At 49.1% G+C, this 27008-nt stretch overlaps 1 protein-coding gene across 5 annotated transcripts in view; it reads left to right on the top strand.

Moving 5' to 3' along the window:
• Positions 1-27008, top strand: part of NTRK3 (neurotrophic receptor tyrosine kinase 3) — a 391080-nt gene that overhangs the window by 62697 nt on the left and 301375 nt on the right. For all 5 annotated transcript variants that reach the window (XM_082450914.1, XM_082450913.1, XM_082450917.1 and 2 more), the window contains exons 2-3: positions 11844-11918; positions 12434-12505. In XM_082450914.1, coding sequence (XP_082307040.1) covers positions 11844-11918; positions 12434-12505 — 147 coding nt within the window. The remainder of the gene's footprint in view (positions 1-11843; positions 11919-12433; positions 12506-27008) is intronic.

The raw sequence follows: 27008 nt of genomic DNA, 5'->3' as shown, positions 1-27008 counted from the left end.
GGTCTTGAGCCTTTAAGGGACAAGTTCAATGTCATCATTGGGAAAGTAGAGCCTAGAACAGGCTGGAAGCTGAAAGGTCTTCTACGAGGTTGTTGTATCCATCTGGACATGAGGCTCTCTCAGGTAGGGGCTGTGGACATAAAAAGATGAGGGGAGCTACTAGAAATATCAGTGGAGGAGGGATTAGTAGGACTTGAATCTGAAAAGGAGTGAGAGAAAGATATCAAAAGTCTTCTTGGATAGATATGGTTAATAGATGGCATTTATGTTGCCCTTCTGTGTCCTGTGCCCAGGGCAGACATCACTAATCAATCACAGTTCTTTTTTGGGCTCAACCACAGACTCCTAAACACAGCCATCTGTGTTAACTCTCACTAACCCAATGGTATTGCACATAAGTTGAAATCTACTCTATCTCTGCTCTAATGTTTCAAGTCAGGAGGACTCAGCAGAGGTAGTTTGGGAGAATTCAGGAGGTAAGAGTAAGCTGTTCTGTCCATATTTTTGTTCTTAGGTGTCCAGGGGAATGTGTATTGTGAGAACGGGAAGACAGGACAGTGGAGAGGTTAGGCATTAAGGGTAGAGCTGTAGAGCTGGAATTCATCTCTAATTAGGCAGTAATTGAAGTCATGTGAATGGAGAGATGTCTTCCAACAGGGTGAGTAGATGGGGAAGAGAACAGACAGCTTATTGCCAGAGGATAGGAAACTGCTCACGATGCTGAAGCAAGAAAGTGAAAAAAGTTAACAAGAGAAAAAATTGCGTTTCCTTCACCGAGTACGGAAGGCCATCTCTCCAGCCCCCAAAGTGGAATCCTTTGGAAACTTAAGGAACTGAAGTGCTGGTTTCCTTACAGATTACAGGGGTTAATGCTGTTGATGCCTTCCTTTTAGGTCTCGGATATGAGCCAGTGTTTCTTCCAGCAGTGACACTTTAAAGGAGCCTCTCTCCCTGCAGTCTCCCACTCCACATCCTGTTTCCGGTCTTGGCCCAGCTCACCCTTCTTCCTTTGTCCCGTGACTTCTCTCTTCTCTGTAGCTTGGTCCCATCCCAGCTTGCCATGCAGAGGGAAGGCTAGGTACCCCACTTGTGATCTTGTCTTCCTGATGGTTACCTTAACTAATCACTCTGACACCCTTAGGTTCTGGGGATAATTATTCCCACAAAGTCAAGGACTCCCTTTCCTTCCAGTGACCTGGAATTACCCTCTCGCAATGAAAGCACCCAGAGCTTTGGAGTGACTTTTCCGCATTAACTCTGAGGCCGAGTTGCAGCGAGGAAATCTACCCTTTTAATAGGGGAAAATATTGCCCTCGTAAGTCTTTATGCAGCGCACTTGAGCCTAATGCTCTCTTACCAATTCGCCTTTATAACTTCCATATTGAGTGAATTAAGTCCTCCATACGGGTAGTTATTAAAGAAGTGATAAGTGCTTTATAATTCAGTAAAGGGTGGCCTGGCCATTTCAGAATTTCCTAAGGAAACTGGCCACTCGAAGGGCAGCACTTTCAGGACCACTGGGGCCAGCTGCTGTTAGGCACAGAGCTTGCACTATTGGATGACTTTCAAGCCAGCTGCTCTGGCCTAGACTAGACTTTCCTTCTCACTCAGACCTTCTCCTCCAACGCCCATCGGGGGGAAAGGGTCAAAGCTAATGTGTCTCTCCCTGCCTCAGGCTGTTTCTGCTCTTGATCAAAGACCTCCTCTTTCTCTCCTAGTTCAAAGCTGAGATGTCTAGTAGGGGCTGGTGGGTTTATGATCAGCGTGGTTTGAGTCTCATCTGTAGACAAGAGGGGACTGTCTCCAAGGGGCCATAGGGCTGTGCCTCCCTCCCCAACCCCCCAGGCACAGCTTGCTTCTTTACACCTTTGTCTCTTCAAATAGTTGGAGAAAATGCTGGTCCCGTCAAGACCTTGGGAACCATAGCATTTTCATGACTTGCTGCAAGGTCCCAGGGTTCTGAGGAAGTACAGTCATTTATTAATTTGTTCATTTAAATCTTCTACCTTGTACTAAGAACTGGGCTGAGTGTTGTGGATACAGTAGTGAACAAGATAGGTTGCCTGCCCTCAGAGAGCTTGCATTCTGTTGGGGGAGAGACACAGTCAACAAGTAAACACATACATGAGGTAATTATAGATTTTGTCAAATGATATAAAGGAAATACCTAGAGTGACATTTCTCAACCTTGGCACTACTGACATTCTGGAGGGGATAACTCTTTGTTGTGAGGGGCTGTCTTGTGTTATAGGATATTTAGTAACATCCTTGGCCTCTACCCACTAGATGCAGTAGCCCCGCCCCAGTCATGACAACCAAAAATGTCCCCAGACATTGCCAAGTGTTCCCTGAGGGCTTAAATCCACCCCGGCTTGAGAACTATTGATCCAGAGGAAGGTGATATAGAATGTCTTTAGGTGGTTGGTCAGGGAAGGCCTCCCTGAGGAGGTGACATTGAAGGGGAGTCCAAGTGCTTTTAAGGGCAAAGCCAAGTGCAAAGGTCCTGAGAGGGGGAAGAGAGCTTGATGTTTTGAAGACTAAAAAGGAGACCAGTGGGACGAAAGCCAAGTGAACAAGGGTAAGGTTAGTCTGAGCTGCGGAGGGAGGGAGATGCGCCAGACATGGAGGATCTTGCTGGCTGAGGTGGAGTCTGAATTCCATCCCAAGTGCAGAAGCCATTGGAGGTTTATTTTTGTGGGGAGTGGGTGGGGGAGGGGGACATGATCTGATTTATGTTATGAAAAGCTCATTCAGGCTTCTGTGCGAGGACAGGTTTAGTCAGGTGGGAGTGGAAGCAGTGGTCATGCTTTTGAGGCAGTGGTCTTTGTTAGAGGTGATGGTGGCCTGGGTGTTAAGGGGTGATAAGAGTGGAGGTGGTGAGGAGTGGGCAGAGCTGATGATCTCCTGTGGAGGTGGACTTGCTAAGGGGTGGCTACTGGAGGGAAGGAAGGGAGCAATCAATGATGAAGTTTGACTTGGTGGTACCAGTGCCATTTACTGAGATGGAGAAGCCCAAGTGGGAAGACAGCAAGGGCTGGTGTTGGACCTGCGGACGTATCAGGGAAGAGCCTGGAGCTCAGTGGAGAGGTCTGACTAGAGACACCTTTGGGCGCTTGGATGGTGTTCGGAGCCAAGCACCTGGGTGAGATCCCTGTGGCCGAGTGGGGGCAAAACCTGGAGACTCCACCACTGAGGGATCAGACAAAGACTATGGAACCAGCAAAGGAGACTAAGAAGGGCTAGCCAGGGAGATAGAAAGAAACCCGGTATTCTTAGAGAAGAGAATGTTTCCAGAAAGAGAGAGTGGTTAACTAGGTAAAATGCCACCAAGAGACTGGGAAACTGGGTGGCAGAGAAGAATTTACCAACGTGGAAACCACTGGTGACTTGACAGTGTAGTTTCAGTGGAGTGGCAGGGACAGAAGACAAATTGGGGTGAAGAATCAAAGGGAGGTGAGGAAGTGAGGCCTGGGAATATAGACAATCCTTTTGAAAACATTTGTCGTACGGAGCTGGAGAGACATGAGTTGGTAGCTGGAGAACATGGAGTCCAGGAGATTTTCTTTGAAATGGGCTCTCCTAGGATGTGTTTGCATGCTGATGGAAAAATCTAAGAGGGAGAGAGTGAGGGGAGAGAGGAGAGAGGGAGAAAATAGGAATGAGTCCTCGAGAAGGCGTCTCGAGGGGTGAGGGCAGGGGAAGGTCCACAGGGGAGCTGGTAGAGGGCTAAACACTTAAGCTCTGCTGTTGATCACTTCGGGGTTCATTCATTCATTCATTCAGTCAGTCAGATGTCACTGAGCATTTGCATGGCACTGGGGACACAAACCCCCGGTCAGTGCCCTCAGAAAACTCATGTTCTGGTGAAGGTCATCGTCACCTGGGGAAGGGAAAGATGGAAAAGCTGAGCTCAGGGATCAAGAGCATTCCCATCTCATCCGCTGCCATGTTTGGTGAGAGGAGGCCCTGCCCTCTCCCCCACTCCTGACCCCCATGGTGGGCAGTAGACCTGGCATCTGGTCCTGGGGGGGAGATCTGGTCCCTGGGCCTCCTGAGACCTCTGGGATCACCCCGTTTCTGGGCTCTGTAGTGATGCCCCAAGTTGCCTGTCCCCAGTTGGGATGTTGAATGGTGTGCCCTGGGCCACATTCCTCCTCAGAGATCAAGTTCAGGGTTCCTGTGGGATTGGCCCAGGGCTCTGGGCTGCTCAGCTGGGCCCAGGGTGAGGACCGTGCCGGTGCTGAGCCTGGAAAACCTCTGGCTTGAGTTGGGGCATCGAGGTGGCTATTTAGCACCAACCTGGATGGCTTCCCAGGCATGTACTTATCCTGGGGTAACTGCCCTTATTTGAGATTCTGGAGGTGAGGAAGCGGGGAAGAAGACAGATAGGATCTCTGTTCTCATGTATCATAGTTCTAGAGACACGACAAACATGTAATCAAATAATCAAATAAGACAATTACAGATGGTTATGAAAGGCTGTGAAGGACATAAACAGGGGCTTGCGTCAGAGCAGCTGGCAGGGAAGGGAGGGTGGGCTCACAGAGGAGCCGGGGCCGGCTTCTCTGAGAAGGTGACCTTGGAGGGGAGACCTGAGGGATTAAAAGGAGTCAGGGAAGAGCGTTTCATGGAAGTTCTGATTGGGAATAAGCCTGGAAGGTTTAAAAAACAGAAGGCACGCCAGTGTGGCCAGGGCCTAGAAAACCAGGGGAAGGTGTTCAGTGAAGGGACTATGGAAGCAGCTAACAATCAGCTCATGCGGGACCTCGCAGGCCACGGCCCGGGTTTTAGATTTTATTGTAAAGACCAAAGGAAGCAGTTGGAGAGTTATAAGCAGGGGAGAGGATGATCACTCTGGAGGAGAGACTGTGGAAGGAGAAGAGTGAAAGCAGGGAGGCCAGCCAGGAGGCAGTGGCCGTTTGCAGTTAGAGGCGGTGGCTCCCTGGTGTGCGGATGTGTGGACAGCAGTGAAAATAGGGAGAAACAGACAGACTGGTGATGGGCAGCCCAGTCTGATCACAGGCTGGGACCCGAGCAGGGCAGCTTGGACTCCCCAGTGAGCTGGCTGAGTTCCAGATGTGTGCCCTTGACCTTTTCTCTGTTAGGAGACGCAGCATTTCAGCACCTGAAGGGCACAGGTGTGCACACAAACATACCCCGTTCGTTCCTGGCACGAGCTTTGGAATTGATCGGGAAGCCGGCACAGATGCTGCCGTCTTCCATCTGTTCACCGCACGATCTGAATGTTCCTTTCTGCAGTCCCGGGGGTGTCTGTGATGTGGGGCTGGTTCACCGTGGTCCTTGGCGGGCAGCTGCTTGTAGAGCTGGTGTGCTCACGTGCTGGCATGCCGGGGTTGCCAGCCCAGGAAGGCTCCCCAGGCTTCTAGTATCCCCCTTGACAGCTGTCAAGGGAGGGAGAGCCGGGTGACTTGGCTGGTGTGATCCGATGCAGCTCTTCTCCAGCCCCCTGGTGCCTGCGCTCCATGGAGCTGTTGCTCCAGACGGTTTGTTTATAATGCTAAACATATCAGATAATTGAAAGCTAATGCTTCTGTCTGGATCACTAGACATAATATGCCTGGATAACAAATCAATTTCCTCCTTGCCCTGCAAGGCTGGGAAGTCAAACACCCGGCACATCCTTTGTGTGTGTGCAAGCATGTGCGTGTGCGTGTGTGGGCACGCTCATGCATGTGTGTGCTCCAACGCTGACTTATTAGAAAATGAAATTCCAGGCTAGTTTCCCCAGGCACCCAACTCTGTCTTAGAACAGGATTCAGGTGAGAAGGTGATGGGAGCCTCAGGTCTGACAGGGGACAGGGACATCTGGTGATGAAGGCAAACCCGTCGAGCCTTGTTATCCGAAGCTCTTATGTTCTGTGTTGGAGGAGTGGAGTATTCATATACAGAACATCTGAGAAACACCAGTTTCAGCTACCTCCTGCCAGGATACAGCTCCAAGAATGAATATACTGAATATAATATACTAGTGATGGTGCCACCAGGAAAATGTGAATTATGAATTACCAACAAGAATGCTTACTTATCTGGCAAGCTCAATTATCCAGAAAGGGAATGCGAAACAAAGTAAGAAAACAAGGGCAAATATCTACTTCTCTCTCTATGTATGTGTGTGTGTGTGTGTGTGTGTGTGTGTGTGTGTGTGTGTGTGTGCACGCATGTCTGTGCCTGAATTTTTTCATATTCCCTTAAATCCTTATTCAGATTCTTTTTACTCTTACTGAAGGCACAGTTCCAAAGACAGTCATGGAATCAGCTATGCTTTGCACTAGTGCTAGGCGTCACAGCCGAATGGAGGACGTGGGCATGGCCTCATCGAATCCTCACGGCCTCTGGATTTCCTATTAGGGAACTGAGGTCTGGAGAGGCTGGAGTAACTGGCCCAGGGCATCAGGCTTCTAAGCACAGAGCTGGGTGTCATCTCCAGCTCAGCCTACCTTCAGGGTGCCTGCTCTTGACCTCTGTTCTCCAAGGGACTGCAGAGCAGACTGGTCTCAGCATGTTGGAAGGTCCCCAGGGGCACAGCCCAATAGCAAAGAAGAGCCAGAAAACCGTTACAAATGAAGGCAATTGCAATTAGAATTCAAGAGTCATTTCAGGGTAGGACCACTTTGGGTAGGGGCGCAGGTTCTGCTTACTTTGAGAGCCTCTAGGGGTGTCACTGTGCTACAGCTCAGTGGGCTAGGTGGGTTGATCACAATGATCCAGGATCATCAGGAAAATATAAGCTGTGTTCTGTTTACTCTGCTTCAAAAGTCAAGGAGGTGTGTAATGCATTTTCGGGGAAAAAAGAAACATTCAGCAAGGAACTTGAACACGCAGAGGTTTTTTTTTAGTAAATTTATCTATTTAATTTATTTATTTTTGGCTGTGTTGGGTCTTTGTTGCTGCACGCGGGCTTCCTCTAGTTGAGGCAAGGGGGGGGGCTACTCTTCATTGCTGTGCGCGGGCTTCTCATTGCGGTGGCTTCTCTTGTTGCGGAGCACGGGCTCTAGGCACGTGGGCTTCAGTAGTTGCAGCACGCGGGCTCAGTAGTTGTGGCTCACAGGCTCTAGAGCGCAGGCTCAGTAGTTGTGGCGCACGGGCTTAGTTACTCCATGGCATGTGGGATCTTCCCAGACCAGGGCTCGAACCCGTGTCCCCTGCATTGGCAGGCGGATTCTCAACCACTGCGCCACCAGGGAAGCCCCATGCAGAAGTTTTGCCTTTAAATTTAGTTGTCTGGAAAATTTGGTTATGAAGAACAGCTCATTAATAGCAGTGAGGAATCACAGTGAAAATAACAGCCACCTGACAGCAAGGGAGGAGAGAGAAAAGCTTGGGAAAACGAGGAAATACTGGGCCTGCCACATCTAAAGGAAGGAAGGATGTTCCCTTGTCCCACCAACCAGTCCTTGTCTTGCTGATTACCCAGGTGAGGAGGAAAGTTCTGCCAGGTGAAGGGTGCCTTGCCCCTCTCATGGGCCTCCCCAACAAACTTAGTCCCCTGGTGTTGGATGGACTTGGACGTCTCAGTGTTCTAGGGATTTCTGTGTTTAGGATTTAAATATTGGAGGTATAAGCAACTCTTAAACGTATCCACGTGGCGTGTTTTTAATTAAAATAGGGACCACAGTCTGTACCGTCTAATTTTTATATGCTTGGAGATTGCCAATTCATTACCATATTGGCCCAAGCCAAACAGAAGGAGGAAGAAGCAATGGTACAAAAGCACAATTGGATTTAATCTAGCACAGAGGATTTTTACATTCTCTGTGAAAGTATTAATTGATACTTCATTTGTGTCCTAGCTCATTTCCACAGGGGTCCGAAGCAATTGGGGATTGGGTTTATCTGCTCCAGGAATGGTTGCTGGGTGAGCCATTGGGAGTGGCTCCTTTCCTCCCAAGTCCACCTGGAAGCAGCTTGTCCTTTGACCATGGGGCCCCCAAGATCTCACTGAAGTTTGCTGAGCTGTAGCCCTTGGGAGCTCAGTGTTGTCGTGAATTAAGCCTCACTTCCTCCCTCTCTCTGGAACAGTGTTGCATATCGTCTCCTGGCAGAGAGTCATGATTCTGGGGTGTCAGGGAAGGGCAGTGGCGAGAGGGCAGGGACAGGGCATTGCGCTGACTCTCTGGATGGCACATTTCATATTTCCATGCGATGACGAGGCCTTAGAAATGCAGAAGGATAACTTTCAGTGGAGGGACAAGGCACTAGGCAGTGGATTCCAGCCAGAGCTTGGTGAAAAGAGACCATTATTGCTTCTAGAATGTGTAACCTGGCTTGGGCCAAGGTCCGGTGGGCCAAACACCCCTCATTTCCTCTCAAGTAAAGCCCTTGTCACGGGAGTGTCCTGAGAACCATGGCTTTTGATTTTCTTCTCTCACCTGGACCCTGTGACCTAGAGGCAAGCTTTTTGGTGTTGGCCTGGGGCCTTTTGGTGTTTGCTGCAAAACAATCATTTTCAAAATTATGTCTGAAGCCATGAAACTTTTTCTTCAATGGAATTTTCAAATGACAAAATCAGTGCTCCATGAAAACAACCTGGACGACCCAGAAAAGCACACAAAAAGAAGTCACGTGTAATTGTACTAGGCAGAGGGAACCACTGTTTACCACAATCCAAACCAAAGCAGACTGCTCTCATACTTTATCTATTTATTATATGTTTAGAGCCTGCCTTTTAAACTTAAAACTCATGGCCTCCCTATTAGCACAAAGCAGCCAGCAGAGTTACCATAACTGACCCCCCGGGCTGGTACCAAGTGGTGAGTCATCGAGAAAACTTGGCAGGCGCCCTGCCCACGTCAACTGCAAATGTCAGGCTGCACCTTCGCCGCCCTACTCTTCCCTGGGAACCCGCTCTGCACTGCCGTCTGTGCATCCTCTGAAGCTGTTTATAATTTCTGCTTGAACAGTTTTCCTGGAGGTCATGAATGACAGGTTTACTGTCCCTCCACCCTTCTGCCCCCGGAGTTTTTAATCAATGATTGCTGAGAGGTGACAACTTCCAGCAGAACCAGCTTGCCCTTTTTAGCTTGAAAACTGAGAAAAGATTGCTCAGCCTCTACAAAACCCAGGTTTAAAAACAATCATCACAGGCACTACCTGAAGACTTACTGTGAGTCCCAGCTGCCGAAGGGCTTTTTAACATAGCCTTTCAATCTTCATGTCCTTCTTATGATGAAGGTATTTCATTGATATTATCCCCATTTGACAGATGACGAAACTGAGGCACAGACAGGTGAAGTAACCTGGACAGGGTCACATAGTATCCTGGCAGCCTGGCGCTACGCAGGGGTCAGCAACCTTTTTCTGTAAAAGGCCAGAAAGTCAATATTTTAGGCGAGTCTCTGCAGCTCCATCTCACCTCCACCTTTGTGGGGAAAAGTGGTCACAGACAAGAGTAAAAGAGTAGATATGAAAATGGACATTTATATTTCATATACTTTTCACATGTCACAAAATAGGATTCTACTTTTGATTTTTAAAAAAATGTAAAAATGATTCTTCTTTCTCAGGCTGTACAGAAATGAGTGGTGGGTTGGAATTTGTAGTTTGCTGACGCGGCTCTGGAGCCCCAACTCCTAACCACACTGTTGCACCGTTGCTGTAAAAGTGCTATTCCCCCATGTAGGAAAACTCAGACCCAAAAGAGGACGCAGGGGCCATATGCTATTGACCAGGGAGTCCTTTGCACCAAGGACTTCAGCCATTGTCCTGCCATGTCTCGGTGTGTGCCTATGCAGGGGAAGGGTCATTTGTGGGCATAAGAACAGGAGGGCTGAGAGGGGTAAAGTATTAGAATGCAATAATGACTGACAACTCAGCCATAATAAAAACACATTTCTGGAATTCTAATGTGGGCTCGGAAAAATGATTTCATTTATTTAAACAACTTGATGGACAGCTGCTCGTTGGAAGTAGATTCTTGTCTGAAGCTGGGCTCCCATGAATGAATGGCCGCCTGCAGAAACACTGCAATCTACTTGGTGGTTTACATGGACCGAGGGCCCAGTGAATACTCTGGGTGGGAGTGGGGCTGGCCCAGGTCCTTCTACCACTTCTGGCCTTCCTTTTCATCTGACATGGAGCCAGGGTCCCTGCCCTGGCGAGACCAGACCAAGCGAACTGTCCTGGGGCCATGAGGCTTCCAGGGAGAAGGCTTTGGAGTTGGAATTCAGTACTGGCCTGGCCACCTGGTCCATGTCCCCAGCAGATGCCAGTGTGTCTGGCTGCTTAGCAGGGGCTCCGAGAGAATGTGGTACAAAAAGGGCTCTTGGCATACCTTGTCACTGCGCGACTCTGAAATGCTTCCAGAGGCCCTGGCCACCACCTCCCTGTGGCCTTCCTGGCTCCGGCTCCACTTGGTGGCAGATGACAGAGCCACGGGTGGGGTGGGGCTAGGGAGGAGACGTCTGGGGAAGGTGGCTGCCACTTTTCTGTGCCTCGGGTAGCTCTGTCCCAGGGTGAGCTGTCACTTCTTTTCCCTCCTTGCAAAAAGCAGGCTTAGACTTTGGGGGCACTGACAGGAGAGTCAGATCCCAGGAGGGCAGCGGGAAGCCTTTTCCCGTGGCCCCTTGAAGCTCCTTGGGGTAGCGGGTGTGTATGAACGGTCTTTGCTCAGACAGCTCTAGAGCTGGGAAGGACCTTGGTAATCAACAGTCTGATGGTTCTCCACCTTGACACCAAAAGCAGTAACGGAGGATGTTTGTCCCTGGTGTTTTGTCAATATAAAACAAACAAATAAATGAACAAACAAAGGAAATCAAATCCATACCCATGATAAGCCCTTCCATGCTAACAGTACTTTCAAGAATTCATTTGCTTTGGGCTGGAATTTATCCACTGGGTGAGTCAGCGCTGGTTTATGCCTGTTGATAAAAAGCTCTGGTTAACAGTGATTTATATCTTGGATTAATAAATCCGAGAAGATGAATTAATTATTACTTAATAAATGTGTGTGCTTTTTCGACACATGTTTAGGGAGCTAAACATCAAGTCTCTTGGGAGAAAGTTCTAAGAGGAGATCTTTGTGAAGAAATGGGGGAGAAACTGCTGATCTGGTGCAGCCTCTCTCTTTGCAAATGAGGACACCAGAGGCCCAGAGAGCTGAAAGCTCATGTTCAAAGCCACGGCTGCTTAAATCACAGAGATGAAGCTGGAATCAGGCTCCTCAACTGCCAGCCTCATGTTCTTTCCATGACACCCAGGCCTGTGGTCGCCCCTCCTTTGTGGAGTTGATTCTGCCATGTCAAGCCATTGATGTTCTTGAACTCCAGATGGATTGGGCCGTGGTCACCCAAAGGGGGTCATCAATGTCTGGCCCCTGGGGGACCCTGAGGAGGTGTGTATTCCTTCTGGGCTTTTCCACCCCCAAGCTATGTTCACCAGCAAGCCCCCCTACACACCCCCTTTATTTAAACCACGTCATCTGTATTGTCTTTATGGGCAGGAACTTAAGAAAACAAGCCTGTCCTTTAAACAGTCCTATAGATGGAAAAGAATGAAAGAGAATGGAAAGAAACTAAGTCAGGAAGACCCACAGGGAGATTGGATCTCAAGAATTTAAAGAGTAGTTTTTCTGGAGCTGAGGGGGGAACGTTAAATGCTGTCCATGAGTTTGGCGCTTGGGATCCCACAGCGAGCCCATCAGCCAGGTGGCACGCATGACACCACACTGGGGAAGAAACCGGCTCAGAGATAATTGGCGACTTGGTGGAAATCCTGGCTCGTGGGTGGCTGCTCCAGGATTCGAACCCAGGTCTCTGGCACTAAAGCCAGTGCCTTTCCCGTGGCCCCTCTGCTGACCTGAACCCTGCCTTTCCTCTCCCCTGCAGACACATAGAGAACTGGCGCGGTCTGCACACGCTCAATGCTGTGGACATGGAGCTCTACACCGGCCTCCAGAAACTGTGAGTGCACCAGCTCCCGGGGTGTGGGGGGAGTGGGATGGGCTAGGGCTCAGCCCGTAGTTTGGGTTTCAAAGCAGGACCTGAACCCAGGTCTCCTGGGCTAGTGTTCCTTTCTCAGCCCTGTGCTTGGCTGATGGTCCCCGTGGAGCAGGAAATTTGCGGTCACCTCCTGCTTTGGATTCAGTGCAAGTGGCTGTGGGAGATTTGGGGTGGGGGAAGGGAAGAGGCACAAAGCGGGCTGCAGCACAGTAGTCGCTGGACCAGATTCTTACCCACTTGCCAGGACGGGCACATCCCTCACCCTGACCCAGGTCCCAGTGGGGTGTGAGCCCAGATGCCTCCCTCTGAACCCCCTCAGTTGGATCACCCAGTGATGACTGATGATGAAGAGATGCGTTCAGTTCACCGGGCGGCTGCCGTCCAGTCTTGGCCTCACTGGCTGTCAGCCTCGGCCCAGAGCAGAGATGTTTCTCTGCTCCATAAGCTCTGCTGAACATCTTTTTCTCTCTCTCCAGGACCATCAAGAACTCAGGACTTCGGAGCATCCAGCCCAGAGCCTTTGCCAAAAATCCCCACTTGCGCTATATGTAAGTAGAGCTGGGTCCCGGGCCTCAGAGAGTGGGTGGGTGGGTGGGGTCATGGGGCGGGGGGAGAGACAGTCCCGGGCTGTGAAGCCCAAGGCCCGAGATCTGGACCCGGCTTTGCCACTCTGTGTCCTGGGGCAAGTCCCTTCACTTCTCTGGACCTGAGATTTTGCCTCTTAAAACAAGGGGTTTGGATTTGATGATCTCTAAGATTCCTGTTGGTTGGAAGAGCCTAGGACCAAGGCTTAGCTGGAGTGTCTCTTCACTCCCAAGTTTGTTCACTTCTGTGATGAAATTTGCAATTGTATTGGAATGTAAATAAGAGGAAATTCCCCATATAAGTGTAGTGTGTGATGTGAGTACTATACTTCTGAGACCATGTGTAGGTCCATAAGTGTGTGTGTGTGTGTGTGTGTGTGTGTGTGTGTGTGTGTGTGTGTGTGTGTGTGTGTGCTGGGGTGGTGGCGTGGGGTTTGGAAGGGGGAAAGCAGGGCCAGGCCAAGTGTCATGTCGAAATAGATTCTGGGTTCAGTGCAGAAGAGCTCTGAAAAGCAGACACCTGTATATAAGGTTACACAGCTTTGGGACAAGCTGGAGGTGACATGGCCCTGGTGGGATCCCCTCTGTCTGTGCCTCCCTCCTCTCACCTCTCCCCTCCCACCACTGCCATGTCTGATGGTGGAGGGGCCTCCTGACAGTCGGCTCTGTCTAGACCTGTAGGGGTGGAAGCACACGAGCTTGGTGCTTCCTCTCCAAGCCTAATTCTGAGCTGAAGACTCTGGGATTAGACGGGAGGACCACCATTTCCTGGGGAGAGGTGGGCTTGAAAAGAAGCCTAGGGCCAGCGATTAGGGGAAGTGCCAACACGCTGCACCTGTTGGGGGTCCTTGCTGTTCGGTCAAGCCTTCTTTTCGGATGGTGACCATTTTGGACATCTGCTGGGCATGTTCTCCAAGAACAGAGATTCCATAGGAACCAGGGGGATGGAGTCTACTGTATTTGGGGAGAAAATGGAGGAATGGTGTGCAGATGAATCTTTCCTTTGGCCGCTTGAGAGTTGCACTGGCCCAGGCACTTGGCACTTGAAGGGCATCCCGGCTGCATAGGAGTCTCACAGGAAGAGTCACAGCATCCAAGGGAAGTGGAGGGGAGGCAGAGAAAGAGAAAAGTCGTGGAGAATTGTGGTGGGTGAGTTGTTTCTCTTCTGGGGGGTCCTGGCCTCACCCCCGGGCCTCTGTGTGTTTTCCCAAGCACGTAGTGAGTGCTTGGTAAATATTTTTTTAATCAGTTATGGCCACCCCTGCTTTGTGCTGAACTTTCTTTCCTTTCTCTGGACATAGCACACTGTATGGCCATTGCTCAGGGCCTGATGTAGTACCTGTGGGGGACCGAGGCCTCCCCTGCAGCTGTCTCATTTAGCCATTGCCCCCTTGCCCTAATTGAGCCTCTGTGGTAGGATTCTCCTGATGTGTGTTCTTCGCAGCTGGGGGCATAGCTGGGACCAGAGGAGGGCCTTGGACCGTATGTTCCAGGTGTTTATTTTATTGGGGATTTGAGTTTCAATGTAAACTATCCCAGGGGAAGAAGCTTTTGACCTCTGAGAAGTCTCCTTTTCATACTAACTCATACAAGGGTCACAAAGCCAAATGCCCACGGTGGAGCAGGTGGGGAGAGTGGAGGCTGGGGACCACGTGTTCCCCCCGAGGGGCAGCCTGTAAGCAATTCCAGCTGACTGCTGCCATGAGGAGGCGGGGACTTGGGTTGCCAGATTTACTGCTTTTTTTTTTTTTTCAAGAAGAGCTGGAGGTCCAGTGAAACCTTTCAAGTTTTAAATACTGGCAACTAAAAATAAAACCTCTCAACTCATGGGCCAGGCAGAACTACTCTGTGGGCAGAATACGACATATGGAGTGCCAGTTTGTGGTCTAGGGTCATACTTCGGACAGAAGCTGCCAGCATAGGGGAGGCTCTGTCCCTTTTGACGACAGTGGCTCGGTGCTCAGAGCCTGCTAGGGCACTGTGTCACCCGAAGCTCGTAGGGCAACTGAGAGGGCTTCCGGACCCATCATGTTTCCGTGGGCCACAGAGGTGGGGGGAGATGCATCTTGGGTTAAAGGTGTCTCTGAAGTGGGTTGTACTAGAACCTGTCTTTGAATTACCCTTGAGATCCCAGAAGAGGGCTGTGACCCACCATCTCTTCTGAGATGATCTGGGTCTGCTGGCTGGTGACAGTGACGGGCTGGTGGGGCTTTGCAAGATTCCCAAGACTTTGGGGGCAGGAAGGGTCTGGGTGGAATAGGTTCTGATGACACCAGTGAGCCTGCCCATGACCTTGGGCACTGTTTTCTCCTGGATACATTGGCCGGCTCTTGACAAAGTACTTGCTGTTGGCCACAAAGGGATCAAGAGTGAGAAAGATGGGTCACCATCAGTCCAGCCCCAGTTTGGGCCTGTCTGCATACTGGGGGCTAGTTGGATGCTCAGATCAAGGCAAGAGGGACAGGGGCTCTGATAGGCACGGTGGGGCTGCTGGAGGAACCTGAGGATCGCAGAGAAGTGAGTTAAGAGGTCAAGGCATATGCACTGGCTTCATCGATGGGTTGGTTTATTAACTTTTCCCATTTACGAAGACACACCCCAAATCCTGACTGAGTGAATTTCCCAGCAGCTTTGGGACATTTTCTCCTGGCAGATGGGCCAGGTTTCTCTGCTGTCTCACAACATCTTCTATTTCTGTCCTCTACATGCATTTACAAGTCTTCAGGCCCCAGCTGAGCAATCACAAGATGATCACTTACTCCAGCACTAATTGCCGAGCCCTGGCTTGGCGGCTTTTGTTTTCCCCCTTCTTCTTCTTTTTTCTTCGGGTGATGGCTGAGAAATCTTTTCTTCTCCCCTCTGTACCCAATAAGAAGCCGGAAGTGAGATCATTGCCTTCTGTACCAATGTCAAGTTATCCAAATTGTTCTGATTGGTTCAACTGTCTCCCACCTCTAAGCTGCTGTTGCATTAGTCAGTGTAATTCTTTCCTGTGCCAGAAAAGGAGCCAACGATGTGAAGGCCAGGTGGTCTGCCACAGAGAAGGCTGGAGATTAGGACTCTTCAAGGTTTACGAGTGACTGACTATCTCTTTTTGACCTCTTCTGTTTTCTCTGTCTTTTCTGGAGTGTGAAAAATGAAATACTGATTCCTACACATCAAGGGAAATACTTTTTGAGAGACTGGAATATTCTTGACCCTATATCCTTTCCCTGATCTTAAGGATTTCAGATTAAGGATTCTTTGTTTTTTATAATTAATTAATTAATTAATTTTTGGCTGTGTTGGGTCTTCATTGCTGTGCGCGGGCTTTCTCTGGTTGCAGCAAGTGGGGGCTAGTCTTCATTGTGGTGCGTGGGCTTCTCATTGAGGTGGCGGAGCACGGTCTCTAGGCGCTCAGTCTTCAGTAGTTGTACTCATGGGCTCAGTAGTTGTGGCTCGTGGGCTCTAGAGTGCAGGCTCAGTAGTTGTGGCGCACAGGTTAGTTGCTCCGCAGCATGTGGGATCTTCCTGGACCAGGGCTCGAACCCATGTCCCCTGCATTGGCAGGCGGATTCTTAACCACTGCGCCACCAGGGAAGTCCCAGGGATTCTTAAGGATAGGGATTTTCCAGGTGGGTAATTGGAATGGCTATTTGCTAATCTGTAAAATGGGTGTAAAAATGGTGCCTGTTCTGGTGATGGGATGTGATAAAGATTAAATGACACGAGGCACATACAGCACTTAGCCCAGTGCCTGTAAATAATCAGACTTTAGAAATGGAAGCTGCTAATAGTGACGTAATTATTGTTATTACTGGTGGTGGTGATCGTGGAATCAAAGAGGAGAGATTAGGTGGCCTTGACAGGAATTCTGACCACTACTTTATTCTGGAAAAGCTGGATTCCTGTCCTGCATCTCTCTGGTGACTAGAATACTCCTATCTACAATCTCTCTGATGACTTTCTTCTTGAATACTGATGAATAAACCCTGATAGATTCTCTGTGGTCTCCTTTTAGTCCCCCTTGCTCTAGACTGTATGTAGACCCCTCTTAGCCCTGGTAGTTTCAGAAAGGATCCACCCAGAGGCAATTGACGAGCTTACACTTTATTTCCATCTTGGGACCACACCCACTAACACTAGTGAACTTGGATCGTTTGTTGAATCTTCTACCCACCCCCCCCCACCCCCTGCAGTTGACTCATCTCTTCCTTCCTGGGGTTTGTTTTCTCTGGGGTGTCTCACATAGAGACCAGATCGCCACAGTCTGGGGTCCCCATAAGTAGAGTCATGGCGACGTGTAACTGTGAACTGCACTCAAGTGATGGTACTCCCTTTCATCTGTAGAGCGCTTCATGGTTTCAAAGTACTTTCTTCTATGTTATCTCCTTTAATCTTCTTACCATCCTGGGTTGGGGAGTGCGGTAGGTAGCCTTTTTTATAGCCCAGAAGACAGGTCCAGAGAGGGTCTGATTTCTAAGTAGCAGAAATACAACTGCACCAAAGTCCTCTGATTCTCTTTCCAGGAATCTTTCTACTGTAGCTCATGGGCCAGAAGGGACAATGTTTTTCACTGAAACAATTAAAAAATATTCTTAACATTTTTACAGAATTGCATAAAAAATGCAGGTATCTGAGGAGAAGAGGGAAAAGCTAATACTGATTGAGAACTTTACTACGTGCCAAGGACTGGACCTGGTGCTTTGGCAAATATGATCTCACCCCTCAGGGTAACTGTAAGTTAGGGTTCCCCTATCCCCATTTCATAGATGAGAACACTGAGGCTCAGAAGTCATAACTGATGTCCCCCAAGGTCACATAGTAGTTAGTGGAACAGCCAGGATTTGGACTCTGATCCTTTTGACTCTGAAGTCCCTGGACTTTTCTACTTCCTAGGCAGGTTTTGTTTCTCTGTCTAGTTTTCACAGCAAGAATTCCTTATGGGGTGGGTGGAGGAGGGTCTTTAAAGTTTTATTAGAGAGCCGCTATTTCCCCTGGGGGATTTAGCACCATCCATCCTCAAAGAGCTCTGTTGAGAAAACTCTGTTTCATTTCTTTTCCTATTCAGGTCAAATCCTATAACAACAGCTACATTACGACCTGAATATCTTTGCTGTGAGAAATTTCTTAACGTTAGCCTGTGGCCCACTTATTTCCAAGAATATGTAATGTAAGATTCCAGCAAGCCAAGAGAATTTATTTAATCCCTTAGAGTTGTTGTGGTGGGATCTTTCTTGTGTTCAGTTGCTTGATTTCTCTCCCTACGTCGCACTAAGTTATCCCTCTTTGTTGTAAGCAAACATACACGAGGTCTTCAGCTGAGAGAGCCAGCCCAGAGCTTACCTGTGTGGGAGGGGAATGGGGTGGGGAGGGGAGAATGTCCAGATTTGGGCACAATTGTGTCAACTGTGTCATGTTCACAAGGAGAGAAAGTCAGCGACACTGGGCAGGTAGGAAAAGAGGAAGTGGCCAGAGTCCCTGCCCTTTCAGGTCATGACTGAGTCGGCAACACATTTCTCCTGAGACCACTGGGGTGAACATGTGGTGAGACTGATTTATTATGCATTGTAAATTACTTGGTGTTCTCTCTCCTTGAAACAACCACCCCATCCTGGGTTCCAAGACAACGTGTAGATATTGTATCAGTAGACTTTTGCCTCTTCTTGCCCCTTACCTCTGCACTGATTTTTCTCCAAGTCCCAAAGGGGTTGTAACTGGCACACTTGTCCCGTGACCTTTTCTTCGCACGTGCCCTTCCTCCTCTGTCTTATGTGCAGCACTCAGCCATTGAACGCTGTGTGGCTAACAGTTAGGAGTGTGGGCTTCGGAGATGGAAAGGCCAGGGTTCAAATCCTAGATTTACAAGTCCATGTCCTACAGCTTCCGTGAGCTTTGAAGGGAATATAATAGTTCCCACTTCATGAGATTGTTCTGAGCTTTAAATGAGACGATGCTCGAAAAGTGCTTAAGGCAGCGCTTTACGAAAGACTCACTATTTTTGCTGTTATTAATGACTTCGCCCCTGCTCATTGGTCTCTGATTTCACAGAATCATAGATAGTTAAAGGTGGAAGGGACTTTAGCGCTAAACCTGTAAATTTATATTCCTAGCCCTGTTCCCATCCTGGCCCTTTGGACTCATGAATCAAACTGCTTCCCTGGCATCTCTACTTGGGTGGCTAAGACACAAGGCAGACTTGACTTGGCCAAAACAGAATTCGTGGTTTCATTCCACATCCTCACTCCAAACCCTCAGTGTTTCGTGTTTCTCTAAGTGGTACCATCCACCAAATTGCTGAGGCCAAAACCTTAGGAGTCATTTTTTACTCTTCTCTTCCCTTTCCCTGCCTTCCTCCACCCTTCCACCATTCAATTCATCAAGTCCATAGGATACTTTATATCCATCCACTTCCCTCTCCCTCCACGTAGACTGTCTTGATCCAAGCCACCTGGCTCTATGATAATGGCCTCCTAACTGGTTTTATTGCCTCCGCTTTGTCCCCTACATTTTATTCCCAACACAGTTACCAGAGTGATATTTTAAACACATAAATCGGATCGTGTCATTCTGCTGCTTAAAGCCCTCCAGTTACTTCTCACTTTATTTATAATAAAAGCTAAACCTCTTACTGTGGCCACGGGATTCGAGTTGATTTGGTTTCCATCTCCCTCTTGACTTTCCTTGCTCTCTTCTCCCTGGCCCTCTGCGGCAGCCTATGAACCTTTCTTTCAATCCCTTGAACACACCAAGCTCACGTTCCCCTTGGAGGTTTGGTGCTTGCTGTTCCATCCAACCCAGATGAATCCCCTGCGCCAGATCTCTGCAGGGCTGGGCCCTTCTCTTCATTCCCTCCAATGTCTCTCTCAGCAAGGCCTCTCTGGCCTCCCAATCTGAGTGGCCTTTCTTCACTTCACTCTTTGCTACATCATTTCCTTGGCCCTTATTACTTTTTTTTTTTTTTTAAACCATTATCGGTTTATTATAAAGGATATTAGAAGGGATACTCCTTGGCCCTTATTACTTTTGATAATCTGAAGGTATGTCATTCAGTTACTTGTTTATACTCTGTCTCCCCCACTAGAATGAACTTCCTTGGAGCAGGGACTTGGGGCCACTGCTGTGGCTCCAGCACCTAGAATAATGCCTGTCACATGGTCAGTGGTCCTTGGCTATTTGTTGAGTGTGTGAGTGACTCTGCTATGCCATGATCATTCTATGGAGTTTCTTCCCATAAGAATCCTCATACACACATGCATACGTCATTTCTCACGCATTTTCAGGGATTTACAGACTCCCCTTGGACCCTGGGTTAAGAACCCTTTCCAAGGATGTCCTAGAGAGAGGTGTGTGGTTTCTGGGATGTGAGGTATTATACCTAGCAGGTCTTAGCCATTTAAAAATTATTATACCAGATGTGACAAATGAGATTTATATTATGCCATATTCTCATGGGCATAAAAGAATGCCTTCATAGTTTATAATCTCCAGTATGGTAAAGATAAGTCAGGAATATACTGGTATGGGGTTTCTTTGGGGGACGATGAGAAAACATTCTAACATGGATTATAGTGAGGGTTGCACAACTCTGTGAATATACTAAAAACCAGTGAATCATACATTTGATCAGATGACTTGTATCATATGTGAATTGTATATCAATAAAACTGATGTGTGTGTACACGTGTGTATGTGTGTGTGTATCTCACATCCTTCCTTAGCAGAAGCTTTCAGGGCCTGTGTGTGGTCCATCGTGTCTTTTTGCCCTCTGCCATGGGACAGAGGATATTAATGTTCCAGACAGAGGCTGTTCTATTAGCCTGAGTCTCGCTGGGGAGATTATGGGAGCAAAGCCACAGCTGACCTTCTGCGGACATGGAGTATGAGAAAGAAATAAACTTTTGCTGTGGTAAAAAAAGAGAAAAGGGTAAACCAGGAACGACGGTGGCTGTAATCAGTGCATGGGGTGGGTGGGCTACCAAGGAGTGCATACTGTACTCACTCTTGGTGTGCCTTCGCTGCCATCCTATTCCTTTCAATCCTACTCAAGAGAGGGTCTCAGAACGCAAGTGAGAGGGATGCTACTGCAGGATGGCTTTGAACCTTCTCTAATTTATGTGTATAGAAAGGAAAATCGTAAGCAAGTGGCAGTTCTTCATTAGAGCTTGTGGGTTATTTGTGACAAAGCTGTGATGGCTCACAACTTTGAAGCACTGTACCTTCTCCAGTCTTCCAATACAAGGCAGTGGAGGGGCCACTGGTTTAACCTGTAAGTGTGACAATGGATCAGCGGCGGAGCAGCCAAGAAGGCTTCATGGAGGAGGTGGCTGTGGGGTTGGGCATTGTAGGAGGTGTGGGTTTGGATGGGTGGATGGGCTGCTGCTCACCGTGGGATGAGGACAGCCCTTTTCCTATTTTGGAATTTCTCCCAGAGCTGTGTAGACACATGTTCATGGTTCCAGGCTATCTAGTCTGGCCAGCAGGTAAATGCTGGAAGAATTCCAAGGGAGCAGGACTTGGAAATTGAGCCATGTGTCAAGGCGGTGGGAGTTTTGCAATCTAATGATGTGGGACGCTTGAGTCAGGACTACGTGCAGTGGAGTATCTGTGTGGTACTCAGGAAGGGAGAAGATGCTGAACTTTGGGTCCACGTGAGTGTGGGGAGGGGCTCGGGCCCTGATTGGCTGTCAGTTGTGAGAGGTACTATTTGGCTATGACAGTGCTGGATGATCACACCTTACACATGGCTTTGCTCTTTCTCTGGGTTATCTGTGACCCTGGATAAGCTGTGTAGCCCATTTAATCTGTTTCCACATCTGTAAAGTGAGGTCGTGTTACCAAATGGCCCAGACCTGGCCTCATTGGATTTTGGGAAATTCTTCCTGGAAGAAAAGTGGCATCTGGGGCCATCAAAGACGAGGCCAGAGGAAAGCTGTTTTCAGCTTATTTTGGCTGTTGCCTCCCCACTACTTCCCTGGTAAGCATTCCAATGCAGTGAGTTCCAAGGACATCTAGAAAACACTGATTATATGCCAGGCATTAGCCTATATGCACATTATATGTCATTTTATGTTCATAACAGCAAGTGGCCACCATCGTTGTCTCCATTTTACAGATGGGGAATTAAAGGCACAGAGAGGTTAAGTGACTTGACTACATTTACACAGCTACTCAGTGGCAGAGACAGAAGCCAGCCCTAGGTGGGCTGCCTCTAGAGCTCCAGAACCTGTTGTCTTCATAACTCCACTCTACCATCTGTTGACCGTGGCCAACTCAGGTCTGACCAGGGCTGGTGTCAGTTCTCTGGAACCCAGCTGGAGAGGAAGGTCAGGCAATAAGCTTCAGAGCAGCACTTCTCAGAATGGGGGAATATTTTGGCAGAAGGACTGTGGGAGACTACTAAGGAAGTCCCTGAAACCAAGTCCTTTACACGTGGTTGCCAGCAAGGTCTAGGGGAGCAGGCAATGCCCTTTAGCCTACTGGCTGGCACTCATGAGGGCCATTTGCAGGTAGTCACATAGTATGAGCGCTCAACAAAGAGAACAGAGCAGGTGGAGATAAATCCACACTTCTGTGCCTGCAGGAGCACCAGACTTTCAATCTGCCCATTTCCAGGAAGCATGGGGCTGCTTTGCATGTCACCAGCCCTGATTGTGTTTGGCCCCAGTCCCAGGTAGGACCATATCTGTAGGCGGCAGACCCCATTACAAGATCTGGGTATGGGAGTGGGAAAGGAGGGGATGTGGACCAGATGATATGAACTCTGAGGCCCGAGCTCGGCCATCTCGTGATTTCGTGCCAACTTTTGCAGCTTCAACACCTGATACCTCCCAGTGCAGTCAAGTGGTGTTATTTCGCCTGGATCCCTGCATTCTTCCCATATCCCAGCTCCTGTGACATCTGATGACTTCAGACAGGGCCTTTGTTGTCTTTTAAATGGATCCTTTTTGGTCCTATTGAACCCAAAATGTGTTTCGTACCCTAGAATTCACCAAGCTCCAGATTTTCAACTTGGAATTTCTTAGTCTCTACTCATTTATTTGCTGCCTCCAAAAAAAGTCAATTTCCAGCCCACTCACACCCTCAGTCTCCTGGGTGATTGCCCCTCTGGGACCCTGGGAAGGATTTGCTCCTTGGGCCCTAGTGAGGCAGGTGGCAAGCTTCCTAAATTGAGTTTCTTTTTTTCTGTCTTCCATTTGTGTCTCTTCTCCAGACTCCCTGTGGTCCTGGGATTACTCATGTCTTCCTTGATAATTTCTGTTCACTTTGTGTTTTTTTTTTCTGGAGGATCTATTTATTTATTTATTTATTATTTTTTATTTATTGCTGTGTTGGGTCTTCATTTCTGTGCGAGGGCTTTCTCTAGTTGCAGCAAGTGGGGGCCACTCTTCATCACGGTGCGCGGGCCTCTCACTATCGCGGCCTCTCTTGTTGTGGAGCACAGGCTCCAGACGCGCAGGCTCAGTAATTGTGGCTCACGGGCCCAGTTGCTCCGTGGCATGTGGGATCTTCCCAGACCAGGGCTCGAACCCGTGTCCCCTGCATTAGCAGGCAGATTCTCAACCACTGCGCCACCAGGGAAGCCCCTGTTCACTTTGTTTTGTGGACAACATTCTGATCCACGCGGGGCAGACCCAATGTGACCCAGACTGTGTGGCCATGCACCTCCCTTGCCGGCCATTGTCTGTGATATTTATTTTGCATTTTTTGTAGTCAAAGCCCTACATTCAATGTAAGGGTTGTGTTCTTTCTGATTTCAGGTATTTCCATTCTCTAGGAGCCTCCAGACTGAACTTTAAGAGTTTTCTGTAACTTCATCAGCTTTGCCTTTAAAGACTCAGTCTAATGCTGAGTAAACACGCTGGCCTCTGGGCTGCGTGTCTCCTAGCCTTGGGGATTAGACCATGTGCCCGTATTTTCCAGCCTTGATTATCCTAGATTTTCTTTTCTTTTCATCCCCCCTCCCCTAAGGCTTCATTACTTCCCATTTGTCCACATCTCTCTTCTCCGTTTTTCTTGTTAAGGACAAATTTAGAAAATGAGATTAGTCTCGTGGCTATTTTGGAGTCATCATTAATTTTTGTCCCTCTTCATGCTTTAGCAGGCTGGTAGTCTTGTATCTCTTCCTGGTTTCTTCTCGATGGCTTTGCGAAAGTCTCTTTTATTCCTGGGTTAACCCTTTTGTCTCTCGGGGCTTGCCTTGGTTTTGAGGAGCCTCTGCATTTTCTGGGTGGCCTTCTAGGTGATGCCGCCATCGTGACTATTCTGGGTTGGAAGGGCACTGGGTCTACCAGAGCAGGGGTAAGCCATGTGCTACCCCTGACCTAAGCCATGGCAGTCCCCGGCTGCCACTAAGGGCTGCTCCCCACATTCACCTTGAAACCCACCTGAGGAGTCCAGGTTAGACCTGAAATACACTTTGGAGAGGTATGTCTCTCCCCCATGCTGTGCAAACTCTAGGTCTTATTACATCATGCTTCTTTCATATTAATTGCAGGTTTGAAGAATGAATGAACAAATGAATGAATGAGGGAGTAAATGAATGAGTGCAAACAGCATGTACTTTGGAGGTGACACTGAATCTCCAGCTTTGCCAACTCTTTTACTTTGTGTCCTCGGCCAAGGAATTACGTCTCAGTATCCTTCCCAGGACACTGGGAACGAATTCCTACCCTACGGGCCTTTCTGTGAGGATTGAAAGAGTGAACATACAGCACGTCCCCTAGTGGCTGCCCATGGTAGGTGCTCGGTAAACAGTCTGTCCTTATCCTGGAAGCTATTACAGAAGCTCAGAAGTTCAGTCCTTGTTTAAGGCATTTGGAAGCCCAAGCTCTAAACAGGTGGATCTTAGGCTTCTCTGGAATTCTAACCCAGTATGTGGGGAAACCAGAAACTCAAGGGTAAGGGAGTTAGCAAGTTGTGTTGAGATGCTGGTTGGAGCCAGTGGATGCCACCCCAGCCCCTGTCTTCTGGGGCAGTCTCAAGGCCATGCACCCTTGCCAGCTTATAGGATGTATTAGTATAATGTTATTGCCAGGGAGGGGGCTTTATTAGTGTTCTATTGCCATTCTTAACAGAGGAATTGAAACAGAAAAAGGGGTGGTAGTGACGTGGGGTCAGGCACGTGGGGTGATGTAAGAGCCGGATTTAGAGCATGTAACTCTCTGGATCCTAAGTCTCCATTGCTGCTTCTTCAGCCCTGTGTCCCATCCTTTTCCCTGATAGATGTTTCCATGGGTCTGTTCATGTCTCCACTGCAGAGTTTACACCTGCATCTCTTTAATGTGGTTAAGACTCTGGCTTGATTTGTGATTTTGAAGCCTCTGCCCAGAATAACTCCTATCCTATTTGCAGTTATTCTGGCTAGTTTGTTCAGCCAGAGGAGCAGAATTCTCTCGAGCTCTGCCCATGCCTGTGGCGTAAGGCACCCTTTAGGGCCACGTGCTTCTCTCTGCAAGACGGTGGACTGTTTGCATGTGGCTGCATCTGCCTTGCCTAAGCTGGGGCTTTTGCTAACAACTGGAGTTACCCAGGGTTGGGCTTTGGGGAGGTCATTTCAGTTCATTTGACTTTACAGAGTGATGAGGCCCCAGGAGTCCTCAGGGACCCTATGATGGGCCTGATGGGAACCTGAACCCAGAGCCCAAGCCTTCGAGGGTGTGGTGGTCTGGCCCTTCTGCTGCTCCTCATGCCCTGGTGATGGTCAACATATTGCTACAAGGAAGTAGAGCTAGCGCAGAACTGTTCTCTTTAGATAGCAAACAGGAGACCTCCTCTTCTACACCTGTATCTTCGTCTATAAAATGGGTCCAATCCTGCTGTCTGCATGTCCCCCCAGAGGGTTATGGTGAGGGTTGAGTGCATAGTGTTGGGAAAGGACTTTGACGAGAGTGGAACCTGAGCGTCTGACAGGATATTCAAGGGGACGTTGTGTCTGTAATTGATTTCCTGGGTTTGGACAGATGATACTGGGTTGTCGTCTCCTTGCCAACCTCCTGGGAGCTTGGGACCATGAGCAGATGCTGCCGTGGGATGTGGTGAGGGGACCTCACCCAAATACCAAAATCTGGGAAGACATGACCAAAACACTTTATCCTCTTGGGTTTAGCTAAAAATGGAGGCAAAAAAGGAACTCTGACTCGGTTTGGTGATCACGTTATAAGGATTTTGTAAAGAGTGTTGCAGACGCAGATGACGTCAGCCTCATCCCAAAACAAGCGACCCTGAGCCTGGCATTTAACCACTGATGTTTTGTGTCTTAGAGTCCCGTGAAGTCCACTCCCACAGGGTTATATAGCATTTTCCCAAGACATGCATTCATTAATTCCCACCAGATATGTCTGTTGAGGTCCTACTGTGTCCCAGGCAAAGCTGCCAAGGTAAATTACACTTAGGTCTTTGGCTTCCGGGGGCGAGAGAGAGAGGCAAATGGTAGAGGCAGTTACTCTTCAGTGTGATGGGGACTGAGGGCTCCTGAGGAGCATTTGGCAAAGGCAGGTGTTGCATCTTTATGCGGGGCAATTGTATCAGGGAAGGCCCCCTGGGGTGATGACAGACAACCTGAAACCTGAGGGTAGGTGGGAGTCAGCAGCTGAAAGAGCTTGGTGGGCGGCTGGGTGGTGGGGTATTGGGCGAGGACTATTCCAGGCAGAGGGAACTTCGTTCTGTACGTCCAGAGGCTTGGCAGTGAAAGAGGAAGTATGATGTGCTTGCGGGACCACAGGCCCCCACTGAACCTGAAATCAGGCTCACAGCATGACTCCCGCCATCATCTTGCCTTCTGGGCCTTAAGTAGGCAGTACTAAAAGGTTAGAATCTTGCTTCCAGCTCTCCTGTCTCCCAGGGTGGTCCTCTGATCTAGGACCTCTGTCGCTAAGGCAGCAGAGCTCTGGGGAGTTGTTCACGTCAGGGTGAGGCAGAAGAGGAGGGGAAGCCAGGGCTGCAGGACAGACCCCCCCCGCCGCCCCGCCCCGTGTTCCCCATTTGCTGCCAGGCAGTAGGTGTCTGATGCCTCCTCACCTCCTTCCAGAGGGAGGGCTTTGTGCTTCCCTGCCCAGGGCCCCAGTCTCTTTTATACACCAGTGTCCCAAGAGGTCTCCCCAGAGCTATCATTCTTCACCCCATCCCAGATTGTTTAAATATTTCAATCGGATCCTCATGAACGTGCCTCTGATGCTCCTGGGCTAAGAGCCAAATCCCCTCAGTCTACCAGGTGAGCATGCAGCCGGGACAGAGACCTGGGTGGGACAGCGCGGTACAGGCCTGGGACCAGCCTCGGGACCTGTCCCAAGGGCTCTCCACCAACATCTCCCACGCCACCTCTTCTGCTCCCTGCTCCCGCTGCACTGCGCTTCCCTCCAAGCCTCCATCGTGCCACGCTGCCACCCTTCACGGCCTTTGCCTGTGCTGATCCCTCGGGGTTAAAGGCTTTCATCCCACCCCCAGCCTCTTTAGTTACTGCCTACCCCTCCTTCCAGTTTCAGCCCAA

This window comes from Balaenoptera physalus (genome assembly GCF_965194825.1).
Source record: "Balaenoptera physalus genome assembly, chromosome: 2".
Lineage (NCBI taxonomy): Eukaryota > Metazoa > Chordata > Mammalia > Artiodactyla > Balaenopteridae > Balaenoptera > Balaenoptera physalus.
Note: the sequence above shows the minus strand (reverse complement) of the source record. Positions and strands in the feature narration are given on the sequence as shown.